General features: G+C 39.3%; 1 protein-coding gene across 2 annotated transcripts in view; it reads right to left on the reverse strand.

The window, feature by feature from the left end:
- The window catches only part of DACH2 (dachshund family transcription factor 2), a 245,462-nt gene that overhangs the window by 124,801 nt on the left and 102,467 nt on the right, over positions 1 to 18,194 (reverse strand). For both annotated transcript variants that reach the window (XM_038123229.1, XM_038123227.1), the window contains exon 2: positions 598 to 713. In XM_038123229.1, coding sequence (XP_037979157.1) covers positions 598 to 713 — 116 coding nt within the window. The remainder of the gene's footprint in view (positions 1 to 597; positions 714 to 18,194) is intronic.

An 18,194-nucleotide genomic window follows, 5' to 3' on the forward strand; every position in this document is an offset into this window, starting at 1 on the left:
TTAAATTATGTTTATAACTCCACATATTTTCATGCTAGATTTTTCACTTTATGACACTGAAAGCAGATTATTGCACTGTGGCAACGTGGACTTATCTGCTTTTCAAGTGCTTCTTCTGTAATTCCTACAAGCATCTCTGTCTCTCCCCAGCAGACATTAATGGGGTTACAATACACCAGGCATTAGCCACGCTGCTCAGATCCCACGAGAACTAAAACACACATGCATTTCAAAGGAAGAAATGCCTCTTACAGCCCTCCCAGACAATAGTTCAGCTTCTCAGGTTGGCTTGGGTTTTTTTTGGGGTTTTTTGTTTTTTTTTTTTTTTTGCTTTTACTAAAATAACACATTTAATGGAATTTCCTGTGAGGAAATTACAATTAATAAAGAACTAAATTACAAATCCATTAGATTTCAGTCACTGCAGCAGCAAAACAGAGTTTTCATGAACACTCAAAAAAAAAAAAATCCAATAATGTAACCTCTGGTAAAGCCTGCAAAAGCCCTGAAGGACAAGGCAGTTAGATCAATATTAGTTTATTTTAACTGCTGTGCAGTATGAAGAGATGAGGCTGATCATCTGATGGGTTTTATTACCTGTTGGAGAGATAAGCCCTGGTGACAGGAGGCCTGGCACTCCGTGGGGCAGCAGCCGTGCATTCTCCTGGATCGCCACTCCCAGCGAGCGCTTGGGGGGTCTTCCTGGGCGGGAGCTGCTGGGACAAGAGCAGAAATGAAAACAAGGTTTTCTTTGTGAAGTGTCTGCTTCCTACCCACGCCATCGATTTCTGTGAAATCCACGAACCATCAGTGGTACGAGAAAGTAAATATGAGAGGCTCCTGCCTAGGACAAAAAAATGGGAAAATCGCTTGGTTAAACAGGGAAGAACATGAGCAAGCAGTAAGGTTTTCCATTATCCAAGCTTCCATGACCTCAGAGGTGCTCAGTGGAGAGGGGTTATAGCAGTGACTGCTCCACAGTCTCTGCTATGCACCTGGAACACAGAAAAATTCCAGGCTGTGATGCCTGGAGATGAGGAGTTGAAACTCTGAGTGCAACATCACCTCAAACCTTGCTCTGGACCACTGCCTCCTCCTGAAGGGCAGCATTAACTTAACCCTGAGCTTTGCAAAGCTCACCACTTACCTTCACAGGCTGGCTGGTGGGTTTAACTACCACAGATCAAACAAGGGTTAGCCCAACATGCCAAAAAACTCACCAGTTTGTGAATTATGGATGCAGATTTTAATCCAAAATGCCAGAGGCCCCTTCACAGACTGGTTCCATGGAACTCGTGCTCTCAGCTATCACCTTCACCTCTTACATCAATGTGTGGACGTGTCCCCATCCTCCACTGCCATCATAACACAGATTTCCAGGCCAGAAAACCATTTAAATCGACTCTTCCTCAAGCCATCTAATAAAAATGCAACCTCCTCGTGTTTGGAAAAGTATTGCTGCTTCTCTTTGGTCCTAACAGATTTTACTCTGTTGAATAATAGAGCTTTTGACAACATAGAGTGAAACACTGTATAAAATAACTAAGCTGCAACAATGAATGAGGTTTGAATAGAAAGCATTTCCAAAATGACTTCTAGTTCACAAAGAAATTTAAGTTAAACTTCACTCTATCAAGTTACAGTGGCAAAGCCCTCCATCAATGCACGACAAACTCTGCATTTAAATGAAGACAACTTCCAGCAGCACTCCACAGAGGTACCATTAACCTGTTCATTTTTCACACCATGCTAGTGTTATTTTGTTTTACTGTACATCAAAGTAGCACAAAATCATTTTTTTGGCTTACTATTTTATCTCTATAAAACCATTCCCCCCTCTTTTTAGCTTCGGGTTTGTCCATTTTGGATTTCATTTTATTCAGTATTTTTTCCATTTTTCTTTTTGATGCTTTCAGTTGTTTATCATACTATGATGGCTGTGCACTAAAGCTTGCTGCAAGAACTGCCGGGCTGTAATAATGTAAACCTAAAATAAGAGCATTTGATTTCCAGGGGAAGTTTGATGCACACATGCATTCTCTATTAAAATCACCTGCTGAAATCATCCCCTGCACAACAAAATTTCCAACAGACAGCGTTAGGCTGATACGTGGGGGTTTTGGACAAACAGGAATCATTGTTCTTTTGAATTACAGGAGCCTGTAATCCACAGGCATGTGTAAGTGCTTAGCTGGCACTTACTGTCTCGGAAAAAAAACCCCTACAAACCAGCTAAAATTAGCAGCTTTCTCCAGTGGAAGAGCTCAATCAACAAAACAACAAAACATTTTCTTCCCGAGCTCAAATACTAACAAATCTTTTGCAGAAAACTCCATATGTTGATATTAAATCTAAGAAAAACATTTTCAAAATGCAACAAACAGCTTTAGAAGATTTTACAAAGAGACTTTTTAGTCATGATTTGTGTTTTCAGAGGACGAGGAGGGGAGACTGTGGAGTTTCAGCCCTGGTTCTGCAGTTTTTGCCCTGACAGAAGCTCACGTTGATGGCTCTGAGCACCCATGGCCCACAGGCTGAGCAGAGCACAGCTTAAGGTGTTCCCACACCTCAGTGTGACACCTGTGCCTGAGCACTGACCCACATGGAAAGCCCCAGAGGTGAAGGATCAAGAACTCCACTCCCTTCCAGGACCCTGCTGGCTGTATTTATACCCTCCCTCACACAGGCAAGGGAAGCTCCAGTGGTAAAACACAGCAGTTGGTGTCTCTGGCACTGGGGTCCTCCTGGGGAAGGAAGGGGCTGATGGACTGAAGAAGCGTCCTACCCTAGTGAAAGCCCTTTTTTAGCAAGTATTCCTGTAAATCAGTAACTCCTAGGGCCCCGATTTGGGGCTGACATACAGCTGTAGCCATGATAATTGGAATGGAATTGTTCCCAGCTGAATCTGTTCAAATAAAACCCAAGTCCTTTGTCTCTAATTTTATCTCAGCTTTTAAACGAAAAACTGGACGCTGCTCCCAGCTGACCGTGACACACCTGCAAGGACCTGTCTGGGTCTGCAACGCCGAGTTCTGTAGTGCTCAATGCCCTGTGTCTGCTTCCCAGCAAGGACAGGAATCCCAGAGCCCCCAGCACTGCAGCAGACACCTCAAAATTCCAGCTGGATTCCCTGGATATTCCCAGAGACCAGAAGAACAGCAGAACTCACAGGATGTCATGTATCCGAGTCCAAATGCTTCCACTTTGGGCCAGAAACAAATTTTCTGGCATTTCTGTTTAACCATAAAACCAGAATTTCACAGAGACAGGATTTGCTCAAAGTCTTGGGTTTTTTAGTAAGATATGCACACAGGACCAGTAGATGTAAGGTTTTTATGGGATTTACTTTCTGTTGTGAATGTGCTGCTGGCACCACCAAGGCATGGAATGTCACTGCTCTGTGTCTCAACACATTTTGCCCCCAAAATCCCCTCTTATTGTCCCACATGGTCTGGAAATCCACCAAATTTCACCTTCACTATTTAAAATGTATGCAACCTCCACAATTCAGCCAAAATTGATAATAAAAGCACTGAACAGTAAACCCAAGGCAAGCAGAATTATCATTTGGGGAGAGTAAGACATAATTTGTGATTATGGGAAGTATTAGCATATAAATGCTAATAGCATTAGCATATAAATATTAACTTTATTTAATATTATTGCTCCTCTTTTTGTCACCCTGCTCTTTTACTGCATTTGCTTTTCACGTTTTCCTTTCTCTCATTCAAGAAGTGCAGAAAAATCTTTTTGTCGTTGGTAACAAAGGAAGAATAAACAGGAACAATCACCTTCAAACAATTTTAAATGCATTTCTTTGAGAGTCTAAAATCTCTACACAAATTTTGTACTTGCCATCAATGGATCTTTGTAAATGAAAAATTACTCAAATCTAAATTAGGTATTAATTCAGTCAGAAATTTCTAGTTTATGGGTAACTTTTAAAAACTTTAAAAAACAAAAATTATGGTCCAAAGTGAAGACTATAGAGGCTAAAACAGAAGTACAATATTGTTTCCCATGTATACCTTCAGGAATTTTATTATTTTTACTAAATAAAATAACTACTGATTAACATTTGATTGACATTTTTCAAACCTAAAAACTCCTTGGGTCACCAATTACTTGAAAGTGAGGACGACTGGAGGTTTTGGGTTTTTACCTGCATTTGCACCACGGTTATAAAGTTATTACTGTCATCCTCTCCACCCCAGCCCCACACCATCACTAACTCTTGAAAGAGAAAAATGAACTAATCTGAATGTTGTTCATTTTTAAAATTTTGGTTGAAATTAAATTTGTCAGAAAATAAATTACATTTTGAGCAGTACATTTGACAGTTGAAATTTATACAGTAAAATGCTGAGAAATTTTCATTAATGTCTCTTTTCTTCTTTATTTTCCACTCCTGTTGAGAGCTAATTTTATTATTTTTTCTTTCAAAGTTTTATATATTCCCTTGATACCACAAGGATTTTTAATTTGAATCAATACATGAAGTAATGTTTTATTTTTGTGATTTTCTTATATTTACTGATCAGCTCCATCTTTTGTAACTCTATTTTACGCTCATCATAGACAACCGTATTTCACAAGATCCACAAATTCATCAATGCTTTGTAAAATGTAATTAATCAGTGGAAATCTGCACATCACCGCTGATGTATGATAGTGCTCTACTTTTGTGCTTTTAAATATAGGAGATTTACTAGAATCAGAAGAGAATTTGCATATTAATCAAGACAAATAAACATGTGGTGATTTAACTAGGAAACTGTTATTTGGATGACAATTTAATCAGCACAGGTTGAAAGGTCCATCACTGCAGCATCCTGTTTCTGCTAAAATATTGATTGCACTACTGATTTCAGTAATGCTTTATTTTACAGGGCACAAATAACCATGTAATTACTCTTTAATTGAATGGTAATTGCTTGCTGGCAATTATTTGTTAAGTTTTGGAGTGTAATTACTAGGTTATTTGTGTTTTGTGAAATAAAATGTTATGTATTAGTAGCCCAAAATATTTTCTGTATGAATGGTCTGCCAAAACTAGGAAAGTTAGTTATGATGGCAGGAGTTTGACAAATAACACTATAGCACTAAAACTATTATTAAAAGGATCAGATGGACCTTTGAATGCTTTCCCTTTACAAAATTAACATTAGATGTAACATTTGTAAGATAAATGGAGAAATACTGTACCACAGAAGCATGATTTCCTCTGGGGTCTAGTCCACCATTTAGCATAATTTATCCTGATGCTTTGCTTTTCATTCTCTGAGCTTCTTTAGAGGAACTGAAATAGCATCCTACCCTCTGGAGAGCAAAGAATAAACCAAGTAGAAATATATTTCAACAGTACTTCATATTTCTGCGAGTGAAGTGGATTACCAGCAGCACATTATCTTAGCAGCCTATAAACTCTGTAGCCTTGGCAGCTCGCTAGATAACAAGGGAAAGCATTATGTTTTGCAGTGTCAATGAGATATGACACTTTCTGTGATATGTTTATTCCAAGCTGTGATAGATGAGGTACCCAATACTTTGATCGTTAAGATTTGAATTTTACTTCTACACTTTTTCATTTTTGTCATCAACTATTTATGAATTGGCAGGAGGCAGCCTCGCCAGGACTGCTGATTTTGGTTTTTTTTTTTTCAAAAGAGATCCAGTTAATAAATTAATTATTGATTTCATGAGGCTGGAGCTATTTGGTACAAAAATATGCTAGTCCTGTGATTTAGGAAGCTCTCCTATGTATCAAAGATTTCTTCAATAGCAACATATTTTATTAGGCTTAAAGGAGAAATACTGAAGTACTGTATGACACGCTGTGTAAATTGCCCTGCTAATAGTGGCAGTAAGTGGTGCAAGCGCTCAGACGTAAATAAAAAAGAAAAACACAACAGAAATAACACTTAAAAAAGCGAAATAAAACACACACACTCCCTCAATCTTAGTTACTTTCCTGAAACTGGCACAGGAACCAGAAATTAAAATTTTTCATCTCTTCAAAGATCATGAAATACCCCCTAGTGATTGTGCAAGGTACTTTTGAAGTATTTACCAATAAACGTGTTGGTATATATAAATATAACTCCTGATGAGTTAGAATTCTTCCCCATTACCTTCAGATTTTTAGTTGCAGCATGGATTTAAAATAATCTCCCTGCTTTGGCATTTATTGCAAGGTTTCAAAGATGCCCGTGGTAGTTAAACTCTGCCTGACCTTTCAGTGTTTAAGGAGAGAAGCAAACCCTGACCCCGCAGCAACCTGATTCTGTCTCCTCTCAGCGCTGGCAAACTGATCACTTGTCTGGCCATGGCAGGACATTGGATCACCAGCCACATCAAAGGCAACAGGAGCCAATTCAGCAGCAGGGAAAAAGCCATCCATGCAAAATGGGCAATTAACATTAATCATAGATGAAGCTGTTGGAGCCCGTGAGGAGGACCTGGTGCCTATGGCAACGCTCGGGGCAGTGCCCACGCCAGCACCAGGCACTGCTCACCTGCCAGGGGACACAGGACACGTGCAGAAAGGCTCTGACACTCCACAACACAATCTCCCTGATGCCTCAGGTTTTAGCTTTTATATTTTTCAGATTCTGTGCTGCTTTAGTGTGTACACTGCTTTAGTCTGAACTTCTTATTAGGGGATGGTGAGCTCTCTTCACAGAGCAGGGAAACAAAACAATTCCTGCTCCAGCTGGGGACCAAGGACAACTGATCCAAATCTCAAAAGCACAAGCAACATGGGCTGAAGAGAGAAAAACAAGAAGGATGGGACTGCATGGGCTAAAGCTGGAACTGGACAATGAACTGCAAGATGCAAATGGAGCAGAACTGATCAAAGTGAGAGACCCCGGGAGCAGGTGTGCATTTTGGGACCATTTTGGTTCATCTTGGGTGCAGTCCTGGCTGGGCTCTTGCGCTGCCCAAGGTGGATCCATTCAGGCCTTTTAGTAAATCCCTACTTTATTCTTTAACTCCGTCAGCCTCTGTTCTAGGTCAGCCTTCACAAAGCATCATCCCCACCTGATTCTCCAGGGAATTCCAGCAGGAATGTCCAAAGAGAAAACATCAGTGGGAGTTTGTTTTAAAGCATCACAGATCTGAACTTTCTCTGTCACTGTGATTGGTGCTACAGTTGGGAAATACCAAAACACTCCTTAACAGCACTGAGATGCTCGGAGCTGGGACTCCAGTGGAGTATTACAACTTTATAACTTTACCTTTAAGAATGGAATATAGCACATTATCACTGTGTTCATCCTAAAAAGTCTCAATTAGTGAAAATCCAGTACTCAACTAAAACTTGACTTGGAATCTACAGTCAGAAACATTACCTCAACTCCCTGTATTCAATTTTCACTACAGTGGTTCTTACTTAACAAAGTTTAATTGCTTATTTCTGAAATCAGGCATTACAAAGTAAGTTTAAAACCAAAAGGGTTTTTTGGTTAGCTGAGATTTAAAACTTTAAATAACTCTTTAATTACTTATGAGTGTGCCTGCAGATAAAACAGTACCTCAACATTTCTGGTTTTGCTTTTTTCCTGTCAAGTAAGACCACAGGAAAAAAGGGGATAACTCACCAAATTTCCAAACTGGGGAGATTCATGGCTGCAGACAAGCTGGAGGCTGATCCATGTTCCACACTGCCCCGGCTGAATTTAAGGATGTGGCAGTGAGGAAATTGGAAGTGTGACTCCAGCAGATGCAGGGATAAACACAGAAATTTCACAGAACTGCATGAAGCAACTGTGGCAGTGGAGGTGCACTGGCACAGACAGAACACAGTGCATGTAGCTATGGATCAGAGCCAGGGGGACGAAGTTCCTGCTGCTGTGTCTTCACTCCCATTGTTCCCACTCTGCCCACACCAAACCTTGCAGGAGGAGGCCTGTCCAGGCTGGAATTGTGCCACTAACAACACACCCAAACCACAAATTCAAATTACAGACCTGTTGTCAAAACAATGCTCCCCCACGATGTCCAGCTAAACCAAATGTGGAAGTGCCAGAGACAAGGCCAGGTTTATTCTGAGCCTTGCAAAGCTCAGCTCAGCTGCCTGGATGGCTCTGCTTGGATTCTGGATCCAGTCAGAGCTGGGAAGCACTGCAGATTATAGCCAATGTTATTATGCAATTTGCATTCTGACTGGTGTTCTTTCTTTTTAATCTCTTAAAGTATCTGACTATTCAGCAGGTGGAACCAAGCCACTGAACAGGTTTTTAGGATTTTTCCACCTGTGTGTGAGCTCAGCACTGCCATGAACAGATGACAAGGCAGGCACTGGGATCAGCACAGGGACAACACAGCTCCATCCCAGCAGCTGATGCTGCCCAAGGCACAGACAGAATCACTGTACACTCCAACCCTGTGCAAAGATATGCCAGGACACTGAGGAGCCAGAAATCTCCTTTCATACAAGTTAGTTCATCCCAAAATTTTTTTTAAGAATTATTTTATTTTTACACATTCATCCAGAAATACTTGCACAGAAACTTTCCAAGCAGGGAATCACCATCTATTACCAACACCCACGTCATGTGCCTGAGCTGTACCAGCCCCTTCCAAGCTTTATTTTTGACCTGTATCTGAATTCAATGCCAATTTAGAGGAATGTATTACAGTAAAAGAGTTTTGAAATACTGCTGGTTTCCACTAAGCTGTATCTCAGTAAGTCTCCACTCAATGAAAGTTGTAACGAATGTGACTGTTTAAGCCTATTATCTATGGCCAGAAACCCAAGAGCAAGACCTGATGTATTTACAGCCCTGAGTATCATGTAACCCAGGGGAGCTGATCTTAATTCCCCAACAGGGGTGCATTGTGCTGTGGTGGTACTGTGCTGTCAGAGCAATTTGCAGGCTGATGCAATGGGAAACTGCTCTTGCCTTAACTGTTTTTAATCTCTGCATTACAAGTTTTGGTGTTTTCACAATCTTGGCAAAGACCCTTCAAAGGCAGAAAACAGAAATTCACCTTTCAAAGAATAACAAATGAAAGAACATAGAACCTCTGCACCTACATCCACGTTGAAAGGAGGAATTATTCCCAGCAATCCAAAGCAGCCTCTATGATGAGGTGATTCTGTCCAGGAGAAAATATCTGAGGGCTGAACTCCACTACACAGAAAATACTCTGCAGTTTGCTGCTGGTCCTGGACCGGCATGAAATTAGGCAGTAATGCAGGGACACAGCTCCACTGCTTCCCCTTTACCTTCCCAGGTTTTGTGACTGTTGGTATTTCATTTCTTAGCTCCAGAGTCAGACAAGTGTATTATTTCTACTGCAAATCTAGAGTAGGAGAAGGATTTTTCAAACAACAAAGCACAAACCTTTAGGACCATGAGAAAATAAAAGGGCAGAAGGAAATTTCAGGCAAAATTAACATTAAATTTTATCTGTAAAATCTTCATGTTTTGAAAAGATGCTAATATGAATATTTAAAACCACAGAAGTATGATGTTACGTGAGGTTTAACCTACAGGAATGTAGAAATTTTCCCTATTTTGTGGACAAGTATGCACACACAGAGAAACTCTACCCGATGGGAACTCCATAACAGCAGATAATTGAAATGACTGTGAAAGCAAACCCCACTGAATTCTGACTGTGAATGTGGCCAACCTCAGGGCTGACAGTGAGAGGTGCCTCAGCAAGAATCTGTAACTCTGTAATCTCAGCTGGGCACCAAAGCCATGGGATCATGAAGATCCCAATTGCTGGTATCTCATTCCTCTCCCCACTGGAGGTGAGCACTGGGTTTCATTCCCTCCCCTAGGAGATTACAGCATCCTTCTTTCCCTTCTTGGTAATATTCCCTCTGCTCCACCAGTCAGGTTTACTCTTTCCCTCCCAAGGTGGGGTAACAGATATAGGGAATAATTATTCTCAGCTCATAATAAGCCTCTAATACTACTTGTTTTTCTATACCTTTCTGACCAAAAGCTTGTCTGCTTTTCCATCAACAGCTACACCAAGGAACCTTCTCACCACAGCCACAGATCACTGCCCACTGAGAGACACCATGTCATTCCACAAATGTCTCTCTCATATACCATTAGGAGAAACTGGAAGAAGCCAACTACAGAAAAAGCAGCTCGGACTAGTGAAAAGCAGCACCAGTCATCCCCAAGTTCAGGGATTTCCTGAACTCAAGTATGTCCTGGAATAGATACAACAGCTGAGCAGACAAGTTGTACCTGCTGTTGATGTCTCTAAAAGACTTCCCTTCAGACCCAAGGGTTTGACTCTCCCAAAAATTCCATGGTGAAACCTCCAGCACCATCCACTTTCTGGGCAAACACAGCCCTGCCATGGACTGCCCCAGAATCCCACTCACACGTCACACACACAACTCCTGCTCCTCACTCAAGGGGTTGTTTCAAAAGCTGCTGGAAAAGACTGTAAGAATTCAAGTAAAAGAGTGTTTGTAACCAGATTTCCTGGAGATAAATGAAAGACATACGTTTCCATGGCGGCCAGCCTACTAAATTTTGCAAGCATAAATATTTACCTAGGACTGGGGGGTGGGGAAATCAGGAAGAAAACCACCATCCAGACCCTTCAAAGTTTAAATACTGGAACACAGAGGTCGTTATTTATAACTAGAAATAGAGAACATGTCTTTTCTATGTGTATTTCTATCATGTTATTCATCCCCTCCATGTGCATTCTATTATTACCATTCTTACTCCAGAAAGTAATTTCTATGGCACTTGCTCACTGTATGCATTCATTTTCTTTAGGCTTTCTTATGGCTATTGATTTCCTGCTTTGTTGAAGTGCTTTGTTTCTTTCACAGCAGGCTATCCATTTTAAAACAGTTGTTCAACAAATAAAAAAATTATGTTCTAAAATTAAATTAGTTTTATCTTCCTTCATTTTTATCTGAGTTAAATGCAAGTGACACACTTCCCCTTAAAAATAAAAGGAAATACTTAATGCCTCCCAGCACGCAAACAAGTAAATAAGTTAAAATTTTCTTTTCTAATAAGACATATTTATTTTTATGATTGGAAACATGAAAGAAAAAGTGTATTATAAATAAAGCCTCTTTTGTACTCTTATGTTGTAATCACTGCTGTGGCCAGTGGTTTAACATCAACAAAAGAGGATTATCTGGTCCAGAGCCAAATTCATTTAAGTCCTATCTTGCTACCCTGAAAGTTGCTAAAAGAAGCTTTTTTTTTCTTTCAGTGCAAGTGGCTCATGCTCTAACATGGCAAAGTTTGCTGTCCCCTCCCACCAGCCCAGTCCAAGATTTTATACAACAAGGAATACAACTACTACTGAATCAACTGCAAAAGCAAGGGGAGCAGAGTTTTTGCACAAGGTGACGCTTGTGACCTGCAGCATCTTGTTTGGATGCTGTTTGCTCAACAAGGGCAAATTCCTGAGTTCTGAGCTCCTCTGCTCCCTCAATCTTCCAAGGTCCTTATTAACTAACTTGGGTGAACTACAGGGACAAAGAAGCAGGGAAGCAGACAGACATATTATATTTATATTTATATTAATATTATCAGAATTTTTGTCCTATTTCTTGCTAAAAGCACACTGTCAAGTGCCAATTATTAGGGTATCAGAAGCCCCTCAATATTTTCTTCAGGCACATGTTCTGACATGGGAACAGCTGATAATGAAACAGCTCAGCTCATTAAGATGAGTTTTGTGTCAAGCACAGACACACATAAAGCCAAAGCCATTCATTGGAGGAAGCTTCCTGTCACCACGTGCCCTGGATCCCTGAAACACGAGGGATCACAGCCATCCTGTTTGATATTTACCACCCTTTTAAACATCAACAACCTTCAGACCTCAGTGGTGAGCACCAGAGCTGTGTCATTTATCCTTGCAGTAAATAAAGAACAGCAATAATAATAATAATAATAATAATAATAATAATAATAATAATAATATCTAATACATAGTAATTTCATTCCTAAAGTGCAAAGTATTTTCTAGAGATCAATGCCACTATAGACAGGGAAATGCAGATCTTACAAGGTGGAAATCACCCTGAGCCCTAGGGAGACGTCATAATCCTGAATCCCCAGCATTTGCCACTTAGTTGCAAAATCAAAGTGATCATAATTACAGTATTTGTACCCTATCCCAGAGCTTGGATCCTTCACACAGTCCAAAACCATCTGCAAAGATGGTACTTTAGAAAAATTTTCAGATGGATAAACTTCAGTGTCCAGACATCACCCCCTCCTAATCCTCTGCTTAGGAACTGATGGTTAAGTTTATGCTCACAGGAGGAAAAAAAAAAAAAGAGCTTTCTAAGCATGCAGCCTAACTTTTAAAAGGAAATAGGCTTTGAAAAAAGTTTGCAGGATATAGGAAATGAAATGAAAAAATGTTTTCATTCAGTTTCCTGTTTAGATGTATGGATAGATTTGACTTCAAATAGATGAGCCACACAGAAGTTTAGTTTATAAGGGTCAGATGGTAACAGTTTCTGTTTAATCCTCAATTTACATTAACTTACAGGAAAATTAATGATTTTAAACAGGCATCAAAGTGAGGCTGTTTTTTTCATTTCTCTAAGTTTGCTGGAGGAACAATTGTTTCCTTTATCTGTCTTCCAGAAAGTTGGTGATTGTGTTTAAGTTAAACTGCTCATTTAGCCTTCAGGCACAGCATATTATGAGTTGTTTTGCAATGAACGTTAGCCCCTCATGAGTGCAAACTCTCTGACAGCTCTCTCAGATTCTTGAGCTTACTCGAGCATTTCACAAAACCACTCTTCACAACTGCACACATTATAATTTACACATTAAACCAGCAGGTTTTCAACCTCAGGTCTGTTGCCAAGAATAATCCTTCAAAACTCTTTTATCTTTTTGTAAGAACATAATTATAAATGTGCAATTAACAGCCAAAGAAAGGTCTTAAGAAAACTCTTAGAGCAATATTGCCTGTTTAAATGCCTCAACCAGATGGTGGTTTAAAGAAAGCCATTGAAAGAAAATAAATAAAAAGTCTCATTTTTCAGTCGGCAATGATACGTCAAGTGTAAAATTTGAGATATTAAAGCCACAGTGCCACGGGTCTGTCTAATCACCAGAAGTGCTCTTAATTCTTTTGTTTTGCTGCTGGACAGACCAAGCAGTTGTAAACATCATTACTGATACGCATCAGTACAAAAGCACAGGGACCAGAGGCAAAAGGAATTATTTGCTGCATTTTTTCCGTGAACGGAGCCCATCCAGTGACTGATTTTCCCCAAGGATGAATAATATGCTCATTTTTGTCTTTTGTTACAACCTGAATTTGTACAGTCTAATCCTGAAGTCTTTTCCTCTAAAAATACAGGTGCTTCCCTTTTACTAATTAAACATGAGTACTGGGTAATTGTTGACATTCTCTAGTTGGAATAATCACCTTGGACTAAACGGGTGACAGAAATTCCAGCTTAGCCTTATTCCAGATAACACTCAGATATTTTTTAAAGCTGTAGAGAAATGACACAAGAAGACTCTCCCATTTGAAAACAACCCAGCTGCATTATTTTACAGCCAGGCCATAGTGCCATAAAATATCTGCTTGGAACTAATTAACTTAAGAGAATTATCAAATATATCACACAGTAAACTGACTGATGCGACAATAAATTCAACTGCTTAACTTAATTCTACAGTGATGGACATCTGGCCTGCTCTTGTTCAGACAATTCAATGTGTACCACTATTAACCATTTCTATCATTTTAGATATACAATTTATTGCCTTGAAGTTTTAGAGCTTCAGAGTGTTGAGGTATTTTTTTGAAAAATTTAGAAGAGAAATTTCCTCAGTGTCATCAGAAGCAGATAATTTGGCATTATCAGTGATATGAAAAACAAAGTCAGACTTGCACTATTTCAAGGGACGGATAAAGACAAATAAATATGAACTAATAAAAGGCAAAAAAGCCATTAACTCTACCCCATGTGCCACATCATATAGCAGAGTACACTGGAACTCAGGGAATTTCTGTAGGGCACAGTTACAACCTGTGGGCCCCACATTTCTGGGGGGGTTTTATCATTTCCTTGAACAATAACCCCACAGAATTGTTTCCTCAGCATCATTTTGGCTGTCTTTTAAAAAGTAGAGACACTTAAATAACTACAACCAGAAACTTCACCTTGCACTGCTCTGAAATGAGGGGGCAGCTTCAGTTCTGTATCAACAATACGCTGAAACAATCCCATCACCTCAGTGCAACATTCCCAGCTGCTCAAGTAATTGTTTCTAAGTAGTATTTTTACCTAACAATTTTCCTTTTTATTAAACACAAACAAAAATCAGAACTTGAGTTCAAGCAATGTAATTAGTTTCCAGGTCAATGACTTGTTTTCCCTTAATTTTAAAAATAGCTGTTATTGAAAAAAAAAAAAAACAAAAAAACAACATTTTCAAGGAGCACAGATAAGGAAGCATGAAAATCTGTTCTGTGTTCGTTTCCAGTCTAGGTATGTCCAGTAATTACTGACCTGGAGAAATAACTTCTGCTTCTGATAAATACTTAAACAACCATGAAAAGAATGATCTCAGGCTGATGGCAGCACAGGGTGGTGTTGCCATTAGGCAGAATAAAATCTTTTTAGAAAGGGAGTTGCAAATTTAATTGATATATGGGGGAAAAAGAAGATGCAGTACACTTAGACCCTAATTTAGTGGGAAAAATCAACTAACAGAGTGACTTGGACTAATAAAAGATGAGGATGAATGTGAGCACTCACGGACTGAAACAGCAAATTATGGTATGGAGAGGAGCTACCTTGAAAAAACAGCAATAAAGTGATTTGGCTCCAGCTCTAATATCTTCATAAACATGCAGAAAAGAAAGCAGGAAGTTTAAAACAGCTCAAAGAAGAGACTGCATCTATAGGAGAGGGGAAAGATTACAAAACCCTTCAGTGAGATCTGAGTGAATAAAAGCAGTTTAAAAATTGATTCAATTTTTTCAAAAAGCAAAATTAATGAAGTGTGAAAAACAAAGAAAATTTAGCCGTCCAAAAGAGAGGCAACATCTGCAACGTTAATATGCTGAGAGACATTTAGGTGTTATAGAAGACTGCAAATTAGGCAGATGTGATAAAACAAGGAAAACATCCAACTTTTGCTGGGCTGCAGCCTGGAAGCATCACATCAGGAAAGGCAGAAATTGCCCAAACTCATCTGCTCCTGCATGGCTGTACCTGGAACTGCACGTGGATTCCTCAAGCACCTAATTACAAGGAAGATATTCCCAAGCTAGAGGAATTGAAAGCACTGCAGTCAGAATGATTAAGCTGTAAGAATGGGCTGATTTCAAATGAAATATTAAGATCCACATCACTGTACTCTGCAAGGCAAACAGCAGATGTGAAAGGAATGCTCAACATAAAACACATCTAAGCAGATCTCTGCATGTACAGCAAAACCAGCACAACTTTTTCCCTGAAATGGCACCGTAGAGATCAACTACTTTTAAATGTGAAATGGTAAAAAAAGGCACAGAATTCCTCAGTCCCTGTGGGGCAGAGCTGGGACAACAAAATAACCTGCTAAGATTTCACTGCCCTGATTGCACAGTTCTGAACCCCACCAGCCCTTGCAGAGATTTCCCCACTCCACCCTTTGTTATTTGGGATTATTTCTGAACACCCTGAGATGTATTCCAGCTTTCAGGCACGGGGTAGAGCTTTGTGCAGGAACATCATCTGGGGTGACACCTGGGCTCCCTCTGAGAACAGCGGTGCTGAAGCACTTTGAGTTTCCTCCTGCAGCCCTGCTCGCTGCTGCTTCCCAGCTTTAATTGCACAGCTTTTCCTTCAGCAAATATTAACGACAGAACAAATTCCTCAGCTAACTGCAAAGGTTATTTTCCAGTGATACTTAAAAGAGCCCAGTTATTCCAAAGCATTATTCAACCATGACTAATTGACATTAGAAGAAGTGCAAAGTACATAACTTGATTCTTTTGCAAATACAACAGAAGACATTTCTTTTCAAACCACACAAAATCTGTCTGGGTTGAAATTCTGCTTAGGCTGCAGTGCTGAAATCTCAAAGGGAAACGTACAAGAACATTTTTCCAGTAATTCCTTGTAAGCCTGATTTCTTTTCCATGAAATCTGAAAGTCTGGTGCCTGGTGAACATGCTCTCACTGTTTATTTACTCATTGATTTTTATTATTATTGGATGAAGACATTTCCTGGGAAAAACAAAAATAAAATAATGAAGCTTTGAATCTATTTTTCCAATTTTCGTTTCTTACAACATGTTTTCCTAATGAAGTAAAATGGACTTCCCTTTTAATATTGCATTTTGGGATTTCCATATTTGGATTATTGGATAATCCATACTTGGATTTCCCTTTTAATATTGGGATGTTTAATATGCTAATTTTTAACTTTCTAATAGTGATAATAGTGATTCTGCACAGTGTAAAAATGATTTGAAATTACTCAAATTTAAATATCTTAATAACTGTGCATTTCCAAGTCAGTTCAAAACAGATTGGGTGCAGTCACACACTTCAAAGAGCACTTCCCTCCTAAGGACAATTCCTGCTATCCCTGTGAATCCCTGGGCATCAATTCTAGCTTTCCAGCCAAAAAATGCACATCCAATGACTTATATGCACATTAAAGTCCAGAAAACCTGTGCCATCCATTATGAGCATTTGTGTTTTCAGCTTCTAGAGTCTAAAATTTATATTAATTGTCAGGATTCCATTGCAGATTTCCCAAAGGTTTCCCTTACCCAAACTGCTTCCAAACTTAAAACTGGGCAAAATTAAAAACAAGAGAATCAACATGAAGTTGTTCAGAAAAAAAAATTTGAATTTTACCTTGGTATTTTATAATTGTATATTTATATATTTAAATTTTCCATCAGAAGCCTTTATGTGTTTTAGAGTTATTTTTAACTTGACTATTTCAATCTCATGGTTTAAACAGCTCTGATCACAAGCAACATAAAATAAAAAATCCTCAGAAATAAATGGCATTCACTGCCATGCTTTAATCTATACACCAATTTTTATTGGAATTTTAAAGTTTTAAAGGCTGCAGTTTTAAATGCAGCCATAATGACAGGAATTCATTTAATAGCAACAAGTCAATATAATTATGCAAGGCAGTAGTAAGATATTTAGCAAACATTATCCATCAGTGCCCAAATGAAGAAGATTTAAAGATGTACAGAAAGACTCTGCCTTCACATATTCCCACAGATCTGCCCATGTCAGGGAGATACTGTGAAATATAAAAGGCCCACAAGGGAGCAAAAAAGTGGTCACCTATAGAAAAGTTCTGCCTACAAAAATATACAGTAGAAATATATTATAAAAGGCTTAGACTTATATGTTGCCCCACCCAATGAGAATATTTCTCAGACTCCTAGTGCACTTCTGGTCCCCTATTCAGGTGATGGGTTTTCCTCTGCTTTTTTTTTTTGTTGTTCCTCTTTGACCCAGAAGTGTTTCCTTGCTGAACCTCAGAATCTCCCCCTGATTCATCCACCCTACAACCCGACTTGAAGAAACTCTGAGTCCTTACCCTCAACAATAAAAAAGCACCATACCTCGAGATTTTATTTACTTTTTGGCATTAGAAAATACTGGGTTACAGCAACTGTAAGCTTGTTCTTTCATGTGCTGTCACTGTTTATGCAAGAGGCAATGCTCTGAATGGGGAGCTCCAATCCTGATAACCAACCACCCTCCCAACCGCCGGCACGGACACAGGAACCCGGCAGGAACAGCTCACCAGGGCTGTGGTTGAGGACTTGCACCAAAAAAACTGAAAAAGCCACCCCAATTTGTGTGTTCTATTCACCACTGTGACCTATTTTGCAACTGTATTACAGTAGGAGCAAGCATTTAAATCAAGATAGATAAAAATGAAATTGTTTGCAACTAAAAGCTTGTGAAATACAAGGTTCAAAATCCATTTCCTTCCACATTTATGTTTTTAATCAACATCTACCCCAACTGCTCAATATTTCCCAATGATGTGCTTCTAGAGTAGCCCTCAAGTCTCTGGTCTTGTCCTCACATTCACCATTCTATCCTACAGCCTCAAGTCTGTTCTCCCACCACTGGGAGATTTCTCATCCATGCTGCTTCCCCTGGGCCAGTATTATGGTACCAAATACATAAATGAAGTAAAGAAATGACCCAGAAGACAGGAAGAAATGAA

The sequence above is a fragment of the Motacilla alba genome, chromosome 4A (genome assembly GCF_015832195.1).
Source record: "Motacilla alba alba isolate MOTALB_02 chromosome 4A, Motacilla_alba_V1.0_pri, whole genome shotgun sequence".
Taxonomy (NCBI): domain Eukaryota; kingdom Metazoa; phylum Chordata; class Aves; order Passeriformes; family Motacillidae; genus Motacilla; species Motacilla alba.